General features: G+C 49.5%; 2 protein-coding genes across 2 annotated transcripts in view; one reads left to right on the forward strand and one right to left on the reverse strand.

The window, feature by feature from the left end:
- The window catches only part of LOC115182952 (wnt inhibitory factor 1-like), a 55292-nt gene extending 47696 nt beyond the window's left edge, over positions 1-7596 (reverse strand). The window contains exons 1-2 of the mRNA XM_029744310.1: positions 7216-7596; positions 6854-6993 (exon numbers count right to left, since the gene is read on the reverse strand). Coding sequence (XP_029600170.1) covers positions 6854-6993; positions 7216-7363 — 288 coding nt within the window. The 5' untranslated portion in view covers positions 7364-7596. The remainder of the gene's footprint in view (positions 1-6853; positions 6994-7215) is intronic.
- Positions 7597-8836: 1240 nt separating this feature from the next.
- LOC115182932 (inner nuclear membrane protein Man1) overlaps positions 8837-24897 on the forward strand; it is a 28002-nt gene continuing 11941 nt past the window's right edge. Inside the window, exons 1-5 of the mRNA XM_029744279.1 lie at positions 8837-10438; positions 17453-17493; positions 19624-19693; positions 22845-23010; positions 23674-23819. Of these exons, the coding sequence (XP_029600139.1) occupies positions 8884-10438; positions 17453-17493; positions 19624-19693; positions 22845-23010; positions 23674-23819 (1978 nt within the window). The 5' untranslated portion in view covers positions 8837-8883. The remainder of the gene's footprint in view (positions 10439-17452; positions 17494-19623; positions 19694-22844; positions 23011-23673; positions 23820-24897) is intronic.

Genomic DNA, 24897 nt, shown 5'->3' on the forward strand with positions numbered 1-24897 from the left:
GTAGAACACCTGAGTAAGCTTCACTCACTGCACTGCACCGTTAGGCTCTCGGTCTGATATGGGCTGTAGAACACCTGAGTAAGCTTCACTCACTGCACTGCACCGTTAGGCTCTCGGTCTGATATGGGCTGTAGAACACCTGAGTAAGCTTCACTCACTGCACTGCACCGTTAGGCTCTCGGTCTGATATGGGCTGTAGAACACCTGAGGAAGCTTCACTCACTGCACTGCACCGTTAGGCTCTCGGTCTGATATGGGCTGTAGAACACCTGAGTAAGCTTCACTCACTGCACTGCACCGTTAGGCTCTCGGTCTGATATGGGCTGTAGAACACCTGAGTAAGCTTCACTCACTGCACTGCACCGTTAGGCTCTCGGTCTGATATGGGCTGTAGAACACCTGAGTAAGCTTCACTCACTGCACTGCACCGTTAGGCTCTCGGTCTGATATGGGCTGTAGAACACCTGAGTAAGCTTCACTCACTGCACTTCACCGTTAGGCTCTCGGTCTGATATGGGCTGTAGAACACCTGAGTAAGCTTCACTCACTGCACTGCACCGTTAGGCTCTCGGTCTGATATGGGCTGTAGAACACCTGAGTAAGCTTCACTCACTGCACTGCACCGTTAGGCTCTCGGTCTGATATGGGCTGTAGAACACCTGAGTAAGCTTCACTCACTGCACTGCACCGTTAGGCTCTCGGTCTGATATGGGCTGTAGAACACCTGAGTAAGCTTCACTCACTGCACTTCACCGTTAGGCTCTCGGTCTGATATGGGCTGTAGAACACCTGAGTAAGCTTCACTCACTGCACTGCACCGTTAGGCTCTCGGTCTGATATGGGCTGTAGAACACCTGAGTAAGCTTCACTCACTGCACTGCACCGTTAGGCTCTCGGTCTGATATGGGCTGTAGAACACCTGAGTAAGCTTCACTCACTGCACTGCACCGTTAGGCTCTCGGTCTGATATGGGCTGTAGAACACCTGAGTAAGCTTCACTCACTGCACTGCACCGTTAGGCTCTCGGTCTGATATGGGCTGTAGAACACCTGAGTAAGCTTCACTCACTGCACTGCACCGTTAGGCTCTCGGTCTGATATGGGCTGTAGAACACCTGAGTAAGCTTCACTCACTGCACTGCACCGTTAGGCTCTCGGTCTGATATGGCTGTAGAACACCTGAGTAAGCTTCACTCACTGCACTGCACCGTTAGGCTCTCGGGCTGATATGGGCTGTAGAAACACCTGAGTAAGCTTCACTCACTGCACTGCACCGTTAGGCTCTCGGTCTGATATGGCCTGTAGAACACCTGAGTAAGCTTCACTCACTGCACTGCACCGTTAGGCTCTCGGTCTGATATGGGCTGTAGAACACCTGAGTAAGCTTCACTCACTGCACTGCACCGTTAGGCTCTCGGTCTGATATGGGCTGTAGAACACCTGAGTAAGCTTCACTCACTGCACTGCACCGTTAGGCTCTCGGTCTGATATGGGCTGTAGAACACCTGAGGAAGCTTCACTCACTGCACTGCACCGTTAGGCTCTCGGTCTGATATGGGCTGTAGAACACCTGAGTAAGCTTCACTCACTGCACTGCACCGTTAGGCTCTCGGTCTGATATGGGCTGTAGAACACCTGAGTAAGCTTCACTCACTGCACTGCACCGTTAGGCTCTCGGTCTGATATGGGCTGTAGAACACCTGAGTAAGCTTCACTCACTGCACTGCACCGTTAGGCTCTCGGTCTGATATGGGCTGTAGAACACCTGAGTAAGCTTCACTCACTGCACTTCACCGTTAGGCTCTCGGTCTGATATGGGCTGTAGAACACCTGAGTAAGCTTCACTCACTGCACTGCACCGTTAGGCTCTCGGTCTGATATGGGCTGTAGAACACCTGAGTAAGCTTCACTCACTGCACTGACGTCTTCGTAGCTTTGATCACGGAATTTGTTCACAGATATCCCCTGATACTTTCAATCAGTTTCTTTTTTCACTGTTTCAGTCACATTCCTGAAGCCCAAGAAACATAAACTTGGCTTCCCAGTACATATGGAAATTAAAAAGGTTTATGAATGACTTTTTTGGAGGGTTACTGTCAAAATGATTTATTAATTTTTTAAAATAAATAAATAGACATTGATGACATTCGCATGGGGTCCCAGAGCTTGTGGGTCCCCTGCCTTGAATAAAAGATGGCTGCCGTTTTATGGGCTCTCAACCAATCGTGTTCTTATGTTTTCTCGTTGGTTAAGAGCTCGTCAGTAAGCATTTTCACTGTAAGGTCTACCTACACCTGTTGGTTAAGAGCTCATCAGTAAGCATTTTCACTGTAAGGTCTACTACACCTGTTGGTTAAGAGCTCGTCAGTAAGCATTTTCACTGTAAGGTCTACCTACACCTGTTGGTTAAGAGCTCGTCAGTAAGCATTTTCACTGTAAGGTCACCTACACATGTTGGTTAAGAGCTCATCAGTAAGCATTTTCACTGTAAGGTCTATCTACACCTGTTGGTTAAGAGCTCGTCAGTAAGCATTTTCACTGTAAGGTCTATCTACACCTGTTGGTTAAGAGCTCGTCAGTAAGCATTTTCACTGTAAGGTCTATCTACACCTGTTGGTTAAGAGCTCGTCAGTAAGCATTTTCACTGTAAGGTCTATCTACACCTGTTGGTTAAGAGCTCGTCAGTAAGCATTTTCACTGTAAGGTCTACCTACACCTGTTGGTTAAGAGCTCGTCAGTAAGCATTTTCACTGTAAGGTCTACCTACACCTGTTGGTTAAGAGCTCGTCAGTAAGCATTTTCACTGTAAGGTCTATCTACACCTGTTGGTTAAGAGCTCGTCAGTAAGCATTTTCACTGTAAGGTCTACCTACACCTGTTGGTTAAGAGCTCGTCAGTAAGCATTTTCACTGTAAGGTCTACCTACACCTGTTGGTTAAGAGCTCGTCAGTAAGCATTTTCACTGTAAGGTCTATCTACACCTGTTGGTTAAGAGCTCGTCAGTAAGCATTTTCACTGTAAGGTCTATCTACACCTGTTGGTTAAGAGCTCGTCAGTAAGCATTTTCACTGTAAGGTCTATCTACACCTGTTGGTTAAGAGCTCGTCAGTAAGCATTTTCACTGTAAGGTCTATCTACACCTGTTGGTTAAGAGCTCGTCAGTAAGCATTTTCACTGTAAGGTCTACCTACACCTGTTGGTTAAGAGCTCGTCAGTAAGCATTTTCACTGTAAGGTCACCTACACCTGTTGGTTAAGAGCTCATCAGTAAGCATTTTCACTGTAAGGTCTACCTACACCTGTTGGTTAAGAGCTCGTCAGTAAGCATTTTCACTGTAAGGTCACCTACACCTGTTGGTTAAGAGCTCGTCAGTAAGCATTTTCACTGTAAGGTCACCTACACCTGTTGGTTAAGAGCTCATCAGTAAGCATTTTCACTGTAAGGTCTACCTACACCTGTTGGTTAAGAGCTCATCAGTAAGCATTTTCACTGTAAGGTCTATCTACACCTGTTGTATTCGGCGCACGTGATGAATAACATGTGATTTGATTTTGATTTGAGGGTGATCCACAGGTGTCTGGTACGCCAGTGAGTGTCTGTTGGACCAAAAAAGTTAAATTCCCACCCTGACGTTAGACAACAATCTGAAAGAGTTAATGTTTTACGGAGTTAGCAAATACTAATAAACAATTTAGTTTTTCATCAGTTGCTTTACGAACCTAAAACTTAATTTAATATTTTAATAATATTAATATTTCATATCCAAAAATTAATATTCTATAAGGCAGATGGATTTGACAGTTTATGGTTGTGATAATGGTGATTTCAATATTGTTTGTTTAAATCTATCAAAAAGTCGAGAACTTTCCAGACCATGAGTGACCTTGTTGCACTACATGTAATGAGGAATAAACAGGGGTCCTTATGGTATAGCTGTCCCTGCTCATTCCTGATTCATTTAGGCTCCATTCCAGACATTATTATGAGCCGTCCTCCCATCTGCAGCCTCCACTGGTTCATATGCTATCTGGGGGGGCCCGGCCTTCGGGGGGGCAAAAAGTATATATATACAGTACCAGTCAAAAGTTTAGACACACCTACTCATTCCAGGGTTTTTCTTTATTTTTTACTATTTTCTACATTGTAGAATAATAGTGAAGACATCAAAACTATGAAATAACACATATGGAATCATATAGTAACCAAAGAAGTGTTAAACAAATCAAAATATATTTTATATTCTTCAAAGTAGCCACCCTTTGCCTTAATGACAGCTTTGCACAACCTTGGCATTCTCTAAACCAGCTACATGAGGTAGTCACCTGGAATGCATTTCAATTAATAGGTGTGCCTTCTTAAAAGTTGATTTGTGGAATTTCTTTCCTTCTTAATGCGTTTGAGCCAATCAGTTGTGTTGTGACAAGGTAGGGGTGGTATACAGAAGACAGCCCTATTTGGTAAAAGACCAAGTCCATATTATGGCAAGAACAGCTCAAATAAGCAAAGGGAATGACAGTCCATCATTACTTTAAGACATGAAGGTCAGTCAATCTGGAAAATTTCAAGAACTTGGAACGTTTCTTCAAGTGCAGTCACAAAAACTATCAAGCGCTATGATGAAACTGGCTCTCATGAGAACCGCCACAGGAAAGGAAGACCCAGAGTTACCTCTGCTGCAGAGGATAAGTTCATTAGAGTTACCAGCTTCAGAAATTGCAGCCCAAATAAATGCTTCACAGAGTTCAAGTAACAGACACATCACAACATCAACTGTTCAGAGGAGACTGCGTGAATCAGGCCTTCATGGTCGAATTGCTGCAAAGAAACCACTACTAAAGGACACCAATAATAAGAAGAGACTTGGTTGGGCCAAGAAACACGAGCAATTGTGTGGAATGGTGTGGAAATCTGTCCTTTGGTCTGATGAGTCCAAATTTGAGATTTTTGGTTCCAACCGCCGTGTCTTTGTGAGACGCAGAGTCGATGAACAGATGATCTCTGCATGAGTGGTTCCCACCGTGAAGCATGGAGGAGGAGGTGTGATGGTGTGGGGGTGCTTTGCTGGTGACACTGTCTGATCTATTTAGAATTCAAGGCACACTTAACAAGCATGGCTTTCACAGCATTCTGCAGTGATACCCCATCCCATCTGGTTTGCGCTGGGACTATCAGTTGTTTTTCAACAGGACAATCCCCCAAAACAACTCCAGGCTGTGTAAGGGCTTTTTGACCAAGAAGGAGAGTGATGGAGTGCTGCATCAGATGACCTGGCCTCCACAATCACCCGACCTCAACTCAGTTGAGATGGTTTGGAATGAGTTGGACCGCATAGTGAAGTACTCAGTATATGTGGGAACTCCATCAAAACTGTTGGAAAAGCATTCCAGGTGAAGCTGGTTGAGAGAATGCCAAGAGTCTGCAAAGCTGACATCAAGGCAAAGAGTGGCTACTTTGTAGAATCTAAAAATATAACATATATTTTGATTTAATACTTTTTTGGGTTACTTATTTAATACTTTTGATGTCTTCACTATTATTCTACAATGTAGAAAATAGTAAAAAAAATAAAAAATAAAGAAAAACCCTTGAATGAGTAGGTGTGTCCAAAACTTTTGACTGGTACTGTATATAAATAAATAAAAGAAATGAATGAATAAATATTATATATATATATATAATATTTATTTATTCATTAATTTCTTTTATAGCCTAGGCTCCTTGTGAAGTCTTCATGAAGCTCAATGTCTTTGAACATAAAAGAGGGTATATTTGCATCTTCATTACATTATTACCATTAATAGTTTATAACCGTTTTATGTGTGTTATACATAAATGTCAATATTGTCCAATGGCCTCAACAGTAGGTTACCAAATCACTTATAGGAGAGAGAAGTACTTGTTTGCAAGGCATTTTTTTTTGTGTGTAGATAAATACAATAATTCTGCCACTGCACTGGCTGTTATTGCCAAAGTTGTTCTCATAACAAAGCTTATGAACAGGGACACCATTGCACAAAGCGATTCCAAATGGAACCTTCTTCTCCTTCTCTGTTCCAATAAAGAACGCGGGATGGGTCTGGCACGCGTCTGAGAATTTGACCAATGTTTTCAAAAGCGCAGATGGACCAGATGTTTGGCACATGTCCTAGATGCGGCCTTGCGGCGCCCCGGCTCTTTGATCCGTGGCGGCAGGTCCACGACACCGACATGTAAAATACCGCAAGAGATGGGAATTAGAATATTAAAAAAGGAAACTGGTCAGAGAGCTCAAGCTAAAGCTTTTTTTTTTTAAATCAATCATCTACTGCTACCGCGCGCATAGGCTTCTTTTTAAACCTCCAAAATTGCGTAGTTGTTTGATCAGAATTGGGTCTTTGATGTAGGGAAAGCGTGAGAAACAATAGTTCAGAAGAAATGTGGACTAGTTTTTGAATGAAGGCTTAAGTGTGGGGGGATAGTCAGTGGCTCTTGCCTAGTTTATTGATCTTTACCGAGAAAATAATTTCAAAGACATTCTTCATTTGAAGTTCGTTTTTTAAATGCCTAATTTGGTTAATCAATGCATACTAAACATTGGCTATTAACCTATCGATTCAAAATAATAAGAAAAACAACCTTAATCATTATTTTCTAAAAACAAAATTAATTGCAGCCTTTTCGCCATATAGAATTGCGCACTAGTCACCGCATTGCCCACTGGCTACAATTACGCGCCTGTTCTCAGATCAATAGCCTTTGATAAAGCCTATCGATTACCACTAAAAGTATTACAATAAATGGAATCAAATATACACATTTTCCTGTTTTGAAATGAATGTAGGCCTATAGGCTGTGACCCTATCGCCGTGTCCTACCTGTTCAGTAGCTTGCCAGGTGAAGTTGACGTTCTGGATATTGACAGGTATCGCAGGCATCCTCTGCTGGGCCTTTCTGAAGTCAGTTGTGAATGGAGCCATCTTCCCCTCTGACACGATCAAGATATCCTCCTCAAAACCTGCACAATAACACACACTGACATTTCAACCAGAGCATTTAAAACACATGCGAAAGCGCATGGGTGTCTACAAAGTTTAACTCGGTCCAATATAATAGGGTTCACAGTGTATGGAACTCACCCCTTTAAAGTTAAAGTTACAATCCATCTTTTCTATGCACATTTAAGATAATTCAAGTGACACTGTAACATTGGATTAATTGAAAAATTAACGCTACTTACCAATTAGGATTCTGGCTTGGTTGGCATCAATCCACATGTACAAACTTCCCTGCTGCTCCTGCGCAGCTTTGGACATCAAACCACCCAAAAGTAGAAGAAAGCACGTTTTGATGGGGGACAGAAAAACTGAGGCTGTCTCGGTAGCCATCCTGAGTTGCAGCCTCTCAAATCTAACCCTTTAAATTGTAAATGTATCTCCGTTCGGTCTCCTCGTAGTTAAATTGTGTGTCTGTGTATGCTGGGTTAGCCACTGTACTCAAGTCTGGTATGCCGTGAGTGAGCCTCTTTCATTGACAGTGAGACGCCTGCGTTACGTCGCAAGCTACTTGTACACAGCGGGCGCTGCAGGGAGGATGTGTGGCCACACGGTGGCGCAGTGGGACATGGGAAGTAAAGAGTTGGTGCACATTTAGTTAGGCTATGCCTGCCTATTGATTAATGGGGTAGGAAGTAAATGGCGTAACATGGTGCCAAACAACTGCCACTATAAATACTTTTTTATTGGTCTGAGTAGTGGTCTAATCTTTCCCTGATTTAAAAAAAAATTATTACCCACACATTCGTTTTTCTGATGAATCCCAGTAAAAAAACAAAACATAACAATCATTATAAATTATAGCCTACAAAATATTAACATGGCGAGGAGAATTGCATGATGTAGCTAGCGGACCTATTCTCATAAAACAAAAATGTGTTTGTTGCATTGACTCAATTCAAGCCTCCAGAATAGGAAGAGGAGGAGGGAGGGATGGGGGCTTCAAGACAAATCATCTTCCTGTGTGGTCTTTGTCTTATAAGGCCCATAAACTCTCCAAGATAAACACTTCAGATTGTGGTATGTCACCTGGTGCCCATATTCTGAAGGATGGTACACGTCTGAGGTATTAGAGTGGAAACGGGCGAGAAATGCACAAATGCCAGACATGTGTTATTTTATTACATTCCAACAGTTATTTCAATGAGAATTGATGTTTTACATGATTAAATATTTCAAATCAATATCACTAGATTACCAAAGAACAAATGCCATAGGCTACACTGAGTATAAAATTATTTTGTTTTCATTCGTTTTTATTATATTTTTCATTAATTAATGACTTGCCTAGTTAAATAAAGGTGTAATAAAAAATAAATAAATAAAAAATGTACTAGGCCTTTTACCATACCGTTAGGTGGTTTATGCAAAAACAGTCTACAGTACTCACAGAAGACAATAAATAATACACTCTAGATTCCTATAAACTATTACAGGAATGATGGAGTGTTGGAGCTCGGCGCTGAAGCATTTCACTGCACACTGCAACTACATCAGCGACCCTGAGTACGTGACTAAACACACATCGCATCTACAGTAGCTAGATCCGGCATTCACCAACCAAGTATTTGATTGGATCAACCTTTAGACTCCACTACGAGGTAAACCTCCAAAAATCAATATTCATATAAAACAATGTGTTTGTAAAACGACGCATTTACAATTGTGTCAGACACTAGATAGAACCAAGTATTTCTAGGTGACTGTTCTTCTAGCAGGTCAGACGCCTGCCCCCTGCCTGTAGACAGCTGACTTACTGAGGATAACTTTTTTCTTTCTTCCTGTCTGGGTCTGCTATTTGTTCGTCACTTCCGTCACAGCTTTGAGGGTTTTTTTTTTTCCCTCGAGCAAAGATGGCGACGGCGCAGCTAACGGACGAAGAGCTTTTCTCTGAGTTAAAGAGCTTTGGATTCACTCCAGGCCCGGTCTCTGAGAACACGAGACCGGTTTATTTGAAAAAACTAAAGAAACTACGTGAGGAACAACAACAACAGAAAGGAACAAGGGCGGGGAAAACCCGAAACAGTGGCGGTAGCATCAACAACAGTAGCGGCGGTGGTAACAGCAGTTACACAGCGGCGGGAGCCAGGCCAGCTAGCAATGACGTCACGCACCTGAGCACTAACAGTCGTAGCCCCGGTGGTCGACCGGTCCTGAACGAAAAGAGAACTGGTGGAGCGGGGAAGTTCGTATTGGGTTTTAGCTCGGACGAATCGGACGTGGAAGACCCGAAGAAAAAACGAGGAGCGAACCACAGCGGCAGGAGAGACCGAGGCTCCGCGTACCACCACCAACAACAACAACAGCAGATCAGGCCTACAACGGGAGCTGCCACCGCCACTCGAAAGAGCCTGGGAGTCGCTGTGAGTACCAGCAGAAACAACTCCTCTCCCGCCGGGCTGCTGGAGGGGAGGAGAAGCGGACCCGGTTCTCTCGGTTGGGTGGACCGGGGAAAATCGAGCCTCGAGGTCTCGCGGGCCGCGGAAGTGAAGGGTTACGACGACGAGCCCGAAGAGGAAGGCGATTTTCAGGGGGAGACGGAAAGAGACAGTCGGTCTCTGAATGGGAACAGGGCGTCTTACTCACTGAACACCAGTAGTAAGCTAGTCGGGGATTACTCGGATTCGGAAGAGGAGGAAGAGGAAGAAGGTGGGATAACATATGGGCAGGACCGTCAACGAGACCGACACTTACAGCAACACTACTCCAGACGGAGTCACTCCTCCAAGCCGTCTCCCCACAGAAGTGCCAGGGGGTCAGAGAGCGGCCAGGAAACGACTACAGGCATGGCAATCAGGCTGAATGACACGCCTGGCGCTAGTAGGAGTCGACTAGACATGATGGGAGGCCGGGGGGAGGAAGAGGATGATGAAGAGGAAGAGGGAAAGAAGCGAGTGCCCGGCGAATCGTCCCTGAGCGGGAGCTTGCTGCGACGCCATTACCCCAGGGGGACCATGTACGTGTCGGCTGTGACTGGGGGGAGCGACCGCGGCAGCCCCGGGGAAAGCAGCGGCAACAATTCCCCGTCCTCCGCCTACAATAAAAACCACACCGACAGCGGGGATGGCGCCACTAGCAGCAGCAGCAGCCGATTCAGCATCGGCCTGAGACCTCGATTCTCCAACTACAACACTCTATCCGCTACTTACCGACCCAACCATTCAAATCATAGCGGTCCCAACCATGCCTACAGCCAGTCGAGTCTCAAGCAGAAGCACACGGTGCCGGAGGATGAGCTGCTCCAGCAATTCAAGCGGGAGGAGGTGGGGTCGTCCACCGGTGGTTGGGGGTTCAGCGCCCACTACCTGTCCATGTTCTTGCTCATGGCCGCCTGCCTGTTCTTCCTCCTGCTCGGCCTCATGTATCTCCGGATGAGGGGATCTGGAGCCTCTGAGGTCGATGTTGTCAGTAAGTATCCAGCCTAGTAAATGTAACTTCCTAAACATAGTTAGCTAGTAGTGTTTTTGTCTCTTAATCCAATCCATCATTCTGTGGTTAGGTTTACTGTTCAATTGTAGCATTATATAAAGCTTCAGTTTGCTTCCAAATTGCAGTATAATATCAATATTTAAAACTGATTGCTAACCAGCCCAGGTATTTTGTAATATTAGTGACTGTCTAGATACTACTTTATACATAGGATGGCCAGACTTTTTAGCCTTGTGCAATGGACATTTGTAATATGAAAACAATCTTAACAGAAGTTTGAAATTGCTACTCACATATTTTGAAATGGATCCATTTTAATTCAGGGAGGAGACAATAAGAAGAGATGTAAAATCTATACCCTTTACACTACAGTACATGATGCGTTTTCTGCACAGAGTCACACGTTGTCTGACATCAAAATCAGTTATTTGCCTCTTGGCAGAAAATCGCCACAGGGAACCTAAACGTTTAGGCCTAAAAACGATGATTTCATAGGACTAATTTGGTGTGTAAGGAAGCAGGCTTAACCGTTGACCCCCCCCACCCTTCTCAGCCATTCACACCTTCAGAGACAGGAAGTCCTACATCATCATTCTACATAGAGGGACACTTCTTCTTTATGGAGGGAACAGCAGACGTTTTAGCATGTCAACACAGAAAGCTCCCTCCACCCGTTGGCTTCCATAGCTAACTATCAGCCACTAGCCCGTTCAACCCCACTGTGTGTGCTCCAGAGTATGCTCATAGAAATGACTCGATTAAAGCCTTAATACAGATACTGTAGTATTTACTGTGAGCTATTAAACCTATAGACCTAAGCAAATGACTAGCATTAGCCAAATCAGCAGGTAAGATGCCTATGCCTGCCAGGTCACTGCAGCTACACTTATGCTACCTCAGTACTGCACCAGTGAGTGCTGTCAAAGCCACAAAACACATGAAATATTCAATAACTTGTTCAGCAGCATTTTACAGTGCAGGTAGTTTCTCAGTTCACCTTCTCAGATAAAAACAGGGTCCTGACTTGGTGTGGTTTGAAGGGATTGGCTACATACATACATACATACATACATACATACATACATACATACATACATACATACATACATACATACATACATACATACATACATATATATATACCCCAACCAGTGTGTATTTTAGACAAATTAATGCCTACAGGTTTTCATTCATTATAATGAAACTGTTCACTACAGGCTCTCTGTATAGGAAGCATTTCATGTGGGAAGGGCAAGTGAGGAAGTGTTGAATAATGGAAGGTGTCTGAGACAGATAGTGGTGGTGTCAGATCACAGCAGAGACTGGGGCAGGCCGGGGGGGGAGACTGGGGCAGGCCGGGGGGGGGGGGGGGGGGGCGGAGACTGGGGCAGGCTGGGGGGGGAGACTGGGGCAGGCCGGGGGGGGAGACTGGGGCAGGCCGGGGGAGGGGGGGGGGGGCGGAGACTGGGGCAGGCCGGGGGGGGAGACTGGGGCAGGCCGGGGGGGGAGACTGGGGCAGGCCGGGGGGGAGACTGGGGCAGGCCGGGTGGGGGAGACTGGGGCAGGCCGGGGGGGAGCGGAGACTGGGGCAGGCCGGGGGGGGGGGGGGGGGAGACTGGGGCAGGCCGGGGGGGGGGGGAGCGGAGACTGGGGCAGGCGGGGGGGGGAGCGGGGACTGGGGCGGGCCGGGGGGGGGGGGGAGCGGAGACTGGGGCAGGCCGGGGGGGGAGCGGCGACTGGGGCAGGCCGGGGGGGGAGCGGAGACTGGGGCAGGCCGGGGGGGGAGCGGAGACTGGGGCAGGCCGGAGCAGAGACTGGGGCAGGCCGGGGGGGGGGGGGCGGAGGAGACTGGGGCAGGCCAGAGCGGAGACTGGGGCAGGCCGGAGCGGAGACTGGGGCAGGCCGGGGGGGGAGCGGAGACTGGGGCAGGCCGGGGGGGGAGCGGAGACTGGGGCAGGCCGGAGCGGAGACTGGGGCAGGCCGGGGGGGAGCGGAGACTGGGGCAGGCCGGGGGGGGAGCGGAGACTGGGCAGGCCGGGGGGGGGAGCGGAGACTGGGGCAGGCCGGGGGGGGGAGCGGAGACTGGGGCAGGCCGGGGGGGGGAGCGGAGACTGGGGCAGGCCGGGGGGGGGGGAGCGGAGACTGGGGCAGGCCGGAGCGGAGACTGGGGCAGGCCGGGGGGGAGCGGAGACTGAGCGGAGACGGGGGCAGGCCAGAGCAGGGAGCTGGGATTGCTTCCAAATGTCACACTATTCCCTACGGGCCCTGGTCTAACATAGGGAATAGTGTGCCAGCGGCAGGTAGCCTAGCTGTTAAGAGCATTGGGCCAGTAAGCGAAAGGTCACTGGTTCGAATCCCCAAGCCAACTAGGTGGGAAAATCTGTCTGTGCCCTTGAGCAAGTCACTTAACCCTAATTGCTCCTGTCCAGAGAGATTTACATGAGGGTCTGCTAAATGACTCAAATGTTTGTACATTTGAGGAGCAGAGCAGGGTGTACATAGTAACCGGTGATTTCCCTGTATAGGACACACACACCTCAACCAGACTTACTGCTGTGTTAGTAGGGGCAACAGGCAGTAGAAAAACAGGGTGTTGGATTAGACACTAGCTAGGTTCCTCCATCTCCTGTCCCTGTTGGATTAGACACAAGCTAGGTTCCTCCATCTCCCTCCTGTCCCTGTTGGATTAGACACTAGCTAGGTTCCTCCATCTCCCTCCTGTTGGATTAGACACTAGCTAGGTTCCTCCATCTCCCTCCTGTTGGATTAGACACTAGCTAGGTTCCTCCATCTCCCTCCTGTTGGATTAGACACTAGCTAGGTTCCTCCATCTCCCTCCTGTTGGATTAGACACTAGCTAGGTTCCTCCATCTCCCTCTGTCCCTGTTGGATTAGACACTAGCTAGGTTCCTCCATCACCCTCCTGTTGGATTAGACACTAGCTAGGTTCCTCCATCTCCCTCCTGTTGGATTAGACACTAGCTAGGTTCCTCCATCTCCTGTCCCTGTTGGATTAGACACTAACTAGGTTCCTCCATCTCCCTCCTGTCTCTGTTGGATTAGACACTAGCTAGGTTCCTCCATCTCCCTCCTGTTGGATTAGACACTAGCTAGGTTCCTCCATCTCCCTCCTGTCTGTTGGATTAGACACTAGCTAGGTTCCTCCAGCTCCTGTCCGTGTCTTGCAGCCTGATAAATAGAAGCTCTTCACTTCAGCAGGCCGGACCAGGCGGCTGGTAGTTGACTGATGAATGTATTTTAAGCCATGCAAATCATCCACAGAGTGAAGGGCTTTGCCAAGCAAATAGATATAAAACAATGCAAATTGCGAAATGGTGTTTGAACTGCAGACGCCCAGAGCTCTCAGTTGACCCCATTGAAATTAAATGGGTCGACCTCAAGTATGAATCATATGAATTTGGTATGAATCATATAGGTCCGTGTCCCCAATGGGCCCTGTTCTAAAGTAGTGCACTACGTAGGGAATAGAGGGCCATTATGGACAGAGCCCATTGGCTACAGTCTGTAACATTGTTGATGTGTTAATCATAGACTGTATTAATGTAACGCCCACTACTTCAATGAATGTTTTAAGATAATAATTTGTCTGTGGCTGTGTGCCAAGCATACAGCTCATCCTCTGCAGATGTGTGTGTGTGTGTGTGTGTGTGTGTGTGTGTGTGTGTACAATGCTCACACTCACTAGCTCACCACAGCCCTGCTAATGTTGGTCTGCCTCCAGCCTCATGTTCAGACAGTGACTCACTGTGACGCGACCGTCTGCTCTTCTCTCTCCTCAACCCTCAATGTGACCGTCTGCTCTTCTCTCTCCTCAACCCTCAATGTGACCGTCTGCTCTTCTCTCTCCTCAACCCTCAATGTGACCGTCTGCTCTTCTCTCTCCTCAACCCTCACTGTGACCGTCTGCTCTTGTCTCTCCTCAACCCTCACTGTGACCGTCTGCTCTTCTCTCTTCTCTCTCCTCACTGCGACCGTCTGCTCTTCTCTCTCCTCAATCCTCACTGTGACCGTCTGCTCTTCTCTCTCCTCAACCCTCACTGTGACCGTCTGCTCTTCTCTCTCCTCAACCCTCGCTGTGACCGTCTGCTCTTCTCTCTCCTCAACCCTCGCTGCGACCGTCTGCTCTTCTCTCTCCTCAATCCTCGCTGCGACCGTCTGCTCTTCTCTCTCCTCAACCCTCACTGTGACCGTCTGCTCTTCTCTCTCCTCAACCCTCACTGTGACCGTCTGCTCTTCTCTCTCCTCAACCCTCGCTGTGACCGTCTGCTCTTCTCTCCTCAACCCTCGCTGTGACCGTCTGCTCTTCTCTCCTCAACCCTCACTGTGACCGTCTGCTCTTCTCTCTCCTCAACCCTCACTGCGACCGTCTGCTCTTCTCTCTCCTCAACCCTCACTGTGACCGTCTGCTCTTCTCTCTCCTCAACCCTCACTGTGACCGTCTGCTCTTCTCTCTCCTCAACCCTCACTGTGACCGTCTGCTCTTCTCTCTCCTCAACCCTCACTGTGACCGTCTGCTCTTCTCTCTCCTCAACCCTCACTGCGACCGTCTGCTCTTCTCTCTCCTCAACCCTCGCTGCGACCGTCTGCTCTTCTCGCTCCTCAACCCTCGCTGCGACCGTCTGCTCTTCTTTCTCCTCAAACCTCGCTGCGACCGTCTGCTCTTCTCTCTCCTCAACCCTCACTGTGACCGTCTGCTCTTCTCTCTCCTCGCTGTGACCGTCTGCTCTTCTCTCTCCTCGCTGCGACCGTCTGCTCTTCTCTCTCCTCGCTGTGACCGTCTGCTCTTCTCTCTCCTCGCTGTGACCGTCTGCTCTTCTCTCTCCTCAATGCGACCGTCTGCTCTTCTCTCTCCTCGCTGCGACCGTCTGCTCTTCTCTCTCCTCAACCCTCACTGTGACCGTCTGCTCTTCTCTCTCCTCAACCCTCACTGTGACCGTCTGCTCTTCTCTCTTCTCTCTCCTCGCTTTGACCGTCTGCTCTTCTCTCTCCTCAACCCTCGCTGCGACCGTCTGCTCTTCTCTCTCCTCAACCCTCGCTGCGACCGTCTGCTCTTCTCTCTCCTCAACCCTCGCTGCGACCGTCTGCTCTTCTCTCTCCTCAACCCTCGCTGTGACCGTCTGCTCTTCTCTCTCCTCGCTGTGACCGTCTGCTCTTCTCTCTCCTCGCTGTGACCGTCTGCTCTTCTCTCTCCTCAACTCTCGCTGCGACCGTCTGCTCTTCTCTCTCCTCAACCCTCACTGTGACCGTCTGCTCTTCTCTCTCCTCAACCCTCACTGTGACCGTCTGCTCTTCTCTCTTCTCTCTCCTCGCTGCGACCGTCTGCTCTTCTCTCTCCTCAACCCTCGCTTTGACCGTCTGCTCTTCTCTCTCCTCAACCCTCGCTTTGACCGTCTGCTCTTCTCTCTCCTCAACCCTCGCTGCGACCGTCTGCTCTTCTCTCTCCTCAACCCTCGCTGCGACCGTCTGCTCTTCTCTCTCCTCAACCCTCGCTTTGACCGTCTGCTCTTCTCTCTCCTCAACCCTCGCTGCGACCGTCTGCTCTTCTCTCTCCTCAACCCTCGCTGCGACCGTCTGCTCTTCTCTCTCCTCAACCCTCGCTGCGACCGTCTGCTCTTCTCTCTCCTCAACCCTCGCTGTGACCGTCTGCTCTTCTCTCTCCTCGCTGTGACCGTCTGCTCTTCTCTCTCCTCGCTGTGACCGTCTGCTCTTCTCTCTCCTCAACTCTCGCTGCGACCGTCTGCTCTTCTCTCTCCTCAACTCTCACTGCGACCGTCTGCTCTTCTCTCTCCTCAACCCTCACTGTGACCGTCTGCTCTTCTCTCTCCTCAACTCTCACTGCGACCGTCTGCTCTCCTCTCTCCTCGCTGCGACCGTCTGCTCTTCTCTTTCCTCGCTGCGACCGTCTGCTCTTCTCTTTCCTCAACCCTCGCTGCGACCGTCTGCTCTTCTCTCTCCTCAACCCTCGCTTTGACCGTCTGCTCTTCTCTCTCCTCAACCCTCGCTTTGACCGTCTGCTCTTCTCTCTCCTCAACCCTCGCTGCGACCGTCTGCTTCTCTCTCTCCTCAACCCTCGCTGCGACCGTCTGCTCTTCTCTCTCCTCAACCCTCGCTGCGACCGTCTGCTCTTCTCTCTCCTCAACCCTCGCTGTGACCGTCTGCTCTTCTCTCTCCTCGCTGTGACGTCTGCTCTTCTCTCTCCCCGCTGTGACCGTCTGCTCTTCTCTCTCCTCAACTCTCGCTGCGACCGTCTGCTCTTCTCTCTCCTCAACTCTCGCTGCGACCGTCTGCTCTTCTCTCTCCTCAACTCTCACTGCGACCGTCTGCTCTTCTCTCTCCTCAACCCTCACTGTGACCGTCTGCTCTTCTCTCTCCTCAACCCTCACTGTGACCGTCTGCTCTTCTCTCTCCTCAACCCTCACTGTGACCGTCTGCTCTTCTCTCTCCTCAACCCTCACTGTGACCGTCTGCTCTTCTCTCTCCATGCTGTTACCGTCTGCTCTTCTCTCTCCTCACTGCGACCGTCTGCTCTCCTCTCTCCTCGCTGCGATCGTCTGCTCTTCTCTCTCCTCGCTGCCATCGTCTGCTCTTCTCTCTCCTCGCTGCCACCGTCTGCTCTTCTCTCTCCTCGCTGCCACCGTCTGCTCTTCTCTCTCCTCACTGCGACCGTCTGCTCTTCTCTCTCCTCGCTGCCACCGTCTGCTCTTCTCTCTCCTCGCTGCCACCGTCTGCTCTTCTCTCTCCTCAACCCTCACTCTTTATTTTTTATTTAGCCTTAATTTAACTTCGGCAAGTCAGTTAAACACATTTTTTTTTACAATGTCGGCCTACACTAGGGTAACTACACTAGGTTATGAAAGAACATATTTCTGTGATTTATTCATTTACTGTCTCATTTTTGTCCCCTGTGTTTCAAATGTTCAGTTAAAGGGGCGTGGTTGGATTATAATGTCTGTATTTTTGTTCTTTCCTCAGTTAAGAACCACCCGTTTGGCAGCGAGTTTGACAGTTCTTATGTAAGTATATTTTCTTATAATTTTGGGCCTTGTCTAAAGGCCGAGTTTGTGTCGCAGTCTAGCAATCAGGACCAAACATGAACATCTGCAGACCGCCCACTGCATTCTGGGCCCTTACGAAACGGTGCTCCCACTACCCGCTGCTCCCTCCCACTACCCGCTGCTCCCTCCCACTACCCGCTGCTCCCTCCCACTACCCGCTGCTCCCTCCCACTACCCGCTGCTCCCTCCCACTACCCGCTGCTCCCTCCCACTACCCGCTGCGCCCTCCCACTACCCGCTGCTCCCTCCCACTACCCGCTGCTCCCTCCCACTACCCGCTGCTCCCTCCCACTACCCGCTGCTCCCTCCCACTACCCGCTGCTCCCTCCCACTACCCCGCTGCTCCCTCCCACTACCCGCTGCTCCCTCCCACTACCCGCTGCTCCCTCCCACTACCCCTGCTCCCTCCCACTACCCGCTGCGGCCCTCTCTCCACTACCCGCTGCTCCCTCCCACTACCCGCTGCTCCCTCCCACTACCCGCTGCTCCCTCCCACTACCCGCTGCTCCCTCCCACTACCCGCCGCGCCCTCCCACTACACGCCGCGCCCTCCCACTACACGCCGCGCCCTCCCACTACACGCCGCGCCCTCCCACTACACGCCGCGCCCTCCCACTACACGCCGCGCCCTCCCACTACACGCCGCGCCCACTGACATTGAGGCTGCTAGGACACTAGCTAGCTAGCTTTCCCCCCAGTTATTTTAACATTACGACGAGGGTAAACACTATCCGGTAGGGCCACGCAAGAGTTGGGTTGGCGACACTAGCTAGCGAAATCCCAACCCATAAAGTTAACAGAACTGTGGGAAAGCAGGCGCGGTCGAAGGACTCTGTGTATCGGTGTCCCCTAGCATAGCTCGTTAGCAGCATCCTTCGGTGGGTTTTTTCAGCGGTTGGCATCCAACGTTGGTGCATTAGCGCCACCTGCTGTGCTGGAGTGTGGTCCAGAGAGGGAGCTAGCAGCATTTAATAAGTGCAGCGTGTAGTAACTGCGGCCTGCAGAGAGACATTATTGATTAGGTTTTGGCGTTGGCGGGTAAGAAGTCTCTTTCACCAGCCGCGTTGGCAGGTGGGTCAGGACTTCACAGTGCAAACAATATAAATAGTAAAATATGATCACATTTATAGTTAAATAAAGTGCTGCAGTAGCATTCGGTCAAATTTACTTGAAAATTTAAAGTCTACTTAAGTCAGACTTTGTCCTCGTATTTCTTGTCTGTTTACATTTGTTTTGTTCACAAGCTTAGGTTGTTTTAAATTTAAATTTTTACTTTTATTTAACTAGGCAAGTCAGTCAAGAACAAATTCTTATTTAGAATGACTGCCTTGTCAGCTCGGGGATTTGAACTTGCAACCTTTCGGTTACTAGCCCAACGCTCTAACCACTAGGCTACGCTGCCGCCCCAAATGTTTCAGTTTCGAGACAAAGTGATGCGGCTGCTAGTCAGACTCAATCTCACTGGCAACAAACATGACTCTGGTTACCCTGGTAACCTCCCACCCTGAAAGGGGCAGGTTACATGATATTTTAGTATAGTCACTAAATATTTATACACCACTGTCTGATTAGTCATATATTAGTCATATATTTATTGTTTTAATGAACTTTAAAGCTTAACTATTTTTTTTTCTTGTGTAATTTTGGCGGAAAATCTGAGTGGCTGGTTGATATTTTTTTTTAATCTACCTGCCACAGTGATTGATTGACCAAAAAGTTGGTTTGAGGCCCTGCTAGCAAATACAGTGATATTGTTAATTTTTATTGAATTGATCCTTTTATTTAACTAGACAAGTCAGTTAAGAATAAATTGTTATTTATAATGACGGCCTACCAGATGACAAAAGGCCCTGCTACGAGGGGGGGGGGGGGGGCTGGGATTATATTGTAATGTAAAGGACTGAAAGATATAGAAGTCTACATGAAACAATATATTTTATACTGCCACACATGAGCATTTACCTGAAGAATATTTCATTATCTGTGGTACATTAAATGAATAAATAGACTTTTTAGCGCTACATATTGTATTGACAGATGTCTGTTTACTGCGACAAAAATATTGACTTGATATTTTCTGGATTTCAGAACAAGATGGAGAAAGACACCATTCTGAAACTCTTGCTCAACCTTCACGACCACCTGGCTCATATTGCTGGTACGTTTTAAGAAAGGAACTTTTAGGTAGCCAGAAGAGGACAGGCCTTCCCTCAGAGCCTGGTTCCGCTCTAGGTTTCTAATCTCTACCTTGTACAGCCAGAAGAGGACAGGCCTCCCCTCAGAGCCTGGTTCCTCTCTAGGTTTCTAATCTCTACCTGGTACAGCCAGAAGAGGACAGGCCACCCCTCAGAGCCTGGTTCCTCTCTAGGTTTATAATCTCTACCTGGTACAGCCAGAAGAGGACAGGCCTCTCCTCAGAGCCTGGTTCCTCTCTAGGTTTATAATCTCTACCTGGTACAGCCAGAAGAGGACAGGCCTCCTCAGAGCCTGGTTCCTCTCTAGGTTTATAATCTCTACCTGGTACAGCCAGAAGAGGACAGGCCTCCTCAGAGCTTGGTTCCTCTCTAGGTTTATAATCTCTATCTGGTACAGCCAGAAGAGGACAGGCCTCCCCTCAGAGCCTGGTTCCTCTCTAGGTTTCTAATCTCTACCTGGTACAGCCAGAAGAGGACAGGCCTTCCCTCAGAGCCTGGTTCCGCTCTAGGTTTCTAATCTCTACCTTGTACAGCCAGAAGAGGACAGGCCTCCCCTCAGAGCCTGGTTCCTCTCTAGGTTTCTAATCTCTACCTGGTACAGCCAGAAGAGGACAGGCCACCCCTCAGAGCCTGGTTCCTCTCTAGGTTTATAATCTCTACCTGGTACAGCCAGAAGAGGACAGGCCTCTCCTCAGAGCCTGGTTCCTCTCTAGGTTTATAATCTCTACCTGGTACAGCCAGAAGAGGACAGGCCTCCTCAGAGCCTGGTTCCTCTCTAGGTTTATAATCTCTACCTGGTACAGCCAGAAGAGGACAGGCCTCCTCAGAGCTTGGTTCCTCTCTAGGTTTATAATCTCTATCTGGTACAGCCAGAAGAGGACTGACCAACTCTCAGAGCCTGGTTCCTCTCTAGGTTTCTAATCTCTACCTGGTACAGCCAGAAGAGGACAGGCCTCCCCTCAGAGCCTGGTTCCTCTCTAGGTTTCTTCCTAGATTCCGGCTTTTCTAGGGAATTTTTCCTAGCCACCGTGCTTCTACATCTGCATTGTTTGCTGTTTGGGGTTTTAGGCTGGGTTTCTGTACAGCACTTTGTGACATCGGCTGATGTAAGAAGGGCTTTATAAATACATTTGATTGAGACTCTTCCATCCTCCAGCCTTGGCTGTGTGCTATGCTTAAATAGTTAGAATGTGTTGTTTTCAAATGAAGACCTCAGGGTGTACACAGTGTTCAAAACTCTTTCCATGACCGACTGACCAGGTGAAATCTATGATCCCTTATTGATGTCACTTGTTAAATCCACTTCAATCTGTTTTAGATGAAAGGGAGGAGACGGGTTAAAGAAAGATCTTTAAGCCTTGAGACAACTGAGACATGGATTGTGTATGTGTCCCATTCAGAGGGTGAATGGGCAAGACAAAAGATTTAAGTGCCTTTGAACAGGGTGTGGTAGTAGGTGCCAGTTGCACCGGTTTGTGTCAAGAACTGCAACGCTGCTGGGTTTTTCACGCTCAATAGTTTCCTGTGTGTGTCAAGAATGGTCCACCACCCAAAGGACATCCAGCCAACTTGACACAACTGTGGGAAGCATTGGAGTCAACGTGGGCCAGCATCCCTGTGGAATGCTTTCGACACCTTGTAGAGTCCATGCCCCGACTAATTGAGTCTGTTCTGTGGGAAAGGGGGGGTTTAACTCAGTATTTGGAAGGAATTCTTAACGTTTGGTCCACTCAGTGTGTGTTGTCAAATGACAAATGCCTTTTTTAGCTGTAATGATGACACTAACTGCTCAAGGATAGTTTGAAATCTTACCTCAGTGGATTATTGTTGAAATGAGGTGTCTGTCCGCCTGTCTGTCTGTCTCCGCCCGCCTGTCTGTCTGTCTCCGCCCGCCTGTCTGTCTGTCTCCGCCCGCCTGTCTCTGTCTCCGCCCGCCTGTCTCTGTCTGCCTGTCTCTGTCTCCGCCCGCCTGTCTCTGTCTCCGCCCGCCTGTCTCTGTCTCCGCCCGCCTGTCTCTGTCTCCGCCCGCCTGTCTCTGTCTCCGCCCGCCTGTCTGTCTGTCTCCGCCCGCCTGTCTGTCTGTCTCCGCCCGCCTGTCTGTCTGTCTCCGCCCGCCTGTCTGTCTGTCTCCGCCCGCCTGTCTGTCTGTCTCCGCCCGCCTGTCTGTCTGTCTGTCTCCGCCCGCCTGTCTGTCTGTCTCCGCCCGCCTGTCTGTCTGTCTCCGCCCGCCTGTCTGTGTGTCCTCCGCCCGCCTGTCTGTCTGTCTACGCCCGCCTGTCTGTCTGTCTACGCCCGCCTGTCTGTCTGTCTCCGCCCGCCTGTCTGTCTGTCTCCGCCCGCCTGTCTGTCTGTCTCCGCCCGCCTGTCTCTGTCTCCGCCTGTCTCTGTCTGCCTGTCTCTGTCTCCGCCCGCCTGTCTGTCTGTCTCCGCCCGCCTGTCTCTGTCTCCGCCCGCCTGTCTCTGTCTCCGCCCGCCTGTCTCTGTCTCCGCCCGCCTGTCTGTCTCCGCCCGCCTGTCTCTGTCTCCGCCCGCCTGTCTCTGTCTCCGCCCGCCTGTCTCTGTCTCCGCCCGCCTGTCTCTGTCTCCGCCCGCCTGTCTCTGTCTCCGCCCGCCTGTCTCTGTCTCCGCCCGTCTCTGTCTCTGTCTCCGCCCGTCTCTGTCTCTGTCTCCGCCCGTCTCTGTCTCCGCCCGTCTCTGTCTCCGCCCGTCTCTGTCTCCGCCCGTCTCCGCCCGCCTGTCTCTGTCTCCGCCCGCCTGTCTCTGTCTCCGCCCGCCTGTCTCCGCCCGCCTGTCTCTGTCTCCGCCCGCCTGTCTCTGTCTCCGCCCGCCTGTCTCTGTCTCCGCCCGCCTGTCTCTGTCTCCGCCCGCCTGTCTCCGCCCGCCTGTCTCTGTCTCCGCCCGCCTGTCTCCGCCTGTCTCTGTCTCCGCCCGCCTGTCTGTCTGTCTCCGCCCGCCTGTCTGTCTCCGCCCGCCCGCCTGTCTGTCTGTCTGTCTCCGCCCGCCTGTCTGTCTGTCTCCGCCCGCCTGTCTGTCTCCGCCCGCCTGTCTGTCTGTCTCCGCCCGTCTAATAATAAGTGGTTTATCTGCAGCTCACGTTAATGTTGTCTCCATCAGGCCAACATGACTGTACAGACCCGGAGCAGCAGCAGCAGCAGGCCAACAGGAGTCTGTCTATGAAGGAAGCCTCTGACTATCTGGTGCAGCAGAATGAACAGTACCAACACTGGGTCCTCCTCTCTCTGGAGTGGATCATACGGACAGGGGAGGACGTTGGCATACGGTAAATATGCTTTCTCTTTCTAAGACTCTCTGAAGTGAAGAGCATATCGGGTCGTGGTCATTAGGACACGCAGTAGAAAACACAACTGGACATTTCATATTGGACAGGTAGTCTCTCCCTGTTTCTGTGTTCTTGTGTTTGGTACTTAACCCTGTTACCAACCCCTATGGTGTATTCTCATACTAATGGACCCCCCCCCCCCCCCCCCCCCCCCCGCTTTCTTTCGCTCCCCCTCTCCTCTCTCTCTCCCTCTTCCCCCTCCTCCTCCCTTCCTTTCACTCCTTCCTCTCTCCTCTCAATTTCAATTCAAGGGTTTTATTGGCATGGGAAACACATGTTAACATTGCCAAAGCAAGTGAAGTAAACAATAAAAAATAACAGTAAACATTACACTCACAGAAGTTCCTAAAGAATAGACATTTCAAATGTCATATGTCTATATATGGTGTTGTAATGATGTGCCTCTCTCACCTCCCTCCCTCTCCTTCCCCTCTTCTCTCCCTCCTCCCTCTTCTCCTCCTCCTCATCTCTCCCTCCTCCCTCTTCTCCTCCTCCTCCCTCTTCTCTCCCTCCTCTTCTCTCTTCTCTCCCCCCTCTCTCCTCCCCCTCCTCTCTTCTCTCCCCCCTCTCTTCTCTCCCCTCTCTTCTCCTCTCCTCTCCCAGGCTGATCGGGGATAACCCAGAGGAGGAAGTAGCGGAGGTGAGTGAGGTGACTCGCCTGGAGTCGACCCACCCCAAGATGTCCTTCTCCTGCCGCTTCAGAAGAGCCTTCTTTACAGTCATCCACAGGGTGCTGTTCATCCTAACAGGTTAGACATGTCTCCTCCTCTTTACAGTCATCCACAGGGTGCTGTTCATCCTAACAGGTTAGACATGTCTCCTCTCCTCTTCTTTAGTCATCCACAGGGTGCTGTTCATCCTAACAGGTTAGACATGTCTCCTCTCCCCTTCTGTACAGTCATCCACAGGGTGCTGTTCATCCTAACAGGTTAGACATGTCTCCTCTCCCCTTCTTTACAGTCATCCACAGGGTGCTGTTCATCCTAACAGGTTAGACATGTCTCATCTCCTCCTCTTTACAGTCATCCACAGGGTGCTGTTCATCCTAACAGGTTAGACATGTCTCCTCTCCTCCTCTGTACAGTCATCCACAGGGTGCTGTTCATCCTAACAGGTTAGATATGTCTCCTCTCCTCCTCTTTACAGTCATCCACAGGGTGCTGTTCATCCTAACAGGTTAGACATGTCTCCTCTCCTCTTCTTTACAGTCATCCACAGGGTGCTGTTCATCCTAACAGGTTAGACATGTCTCCTCTCCTCTTCTGTACAGTCATCCACAGGGTGCTGTTCATCCTAACAGGTTAGACATGTCTTCTCTCCTCTTCTGTACAGTCATCCACAGGGTGCTGTTCATCCTAACAGGTTAGACATGTCTCCTCTCCTCTTCTATACAGTCATCCACAGGGTGCTGTTCATCCTAACAGGTTAGACATGTCTTCTCTCCTCCTCTTTACAGTCATCCACAGGGTGCTGTTCATCCTAACAGGTTAGACATGTCTCCTCTCCTCTTCTTTACAGTCATCCACAGGGTGCTGTTCATCCTAACAGGTTAGACATGTCTCCTCCTCTTTACAGTCATCCACAGGGTGCTGTTCATCCTAACAGGTTAGACATGTCTCCTCTCCTCTTCTTTACAGTCATCCACAGGGTGCTGTTCATCCTAACAGGTTAGACATGTCTCCTCTCCTCTTCTTTACAGTCATCCACAGGGTGCTGTTCATCCTAACAGGTTAGACATGTCTTCTTTCACAACAAACTCCACCCTGAGGAATCAACTAGAAAGGGGACTTGTTGAAAGGAAACATGTGGTGTATATTTGAGAGGCAT

The sequence above is a fragment of the Salmo trutta genome, unplaced genomic scaffold, assembly GCF_901001165.1.
Source record: "Salmo trutta unplaced genomic scaffold, fSalTru1.1, whole genome shotgun sequence".
Taxonomy (NCBI): domain Eukaryota; kingdom Metazoa; phylum Chordata; class Actinopteri; order Salmoniformes; family Salmonidae; genus Salmo; species Salmo trutta.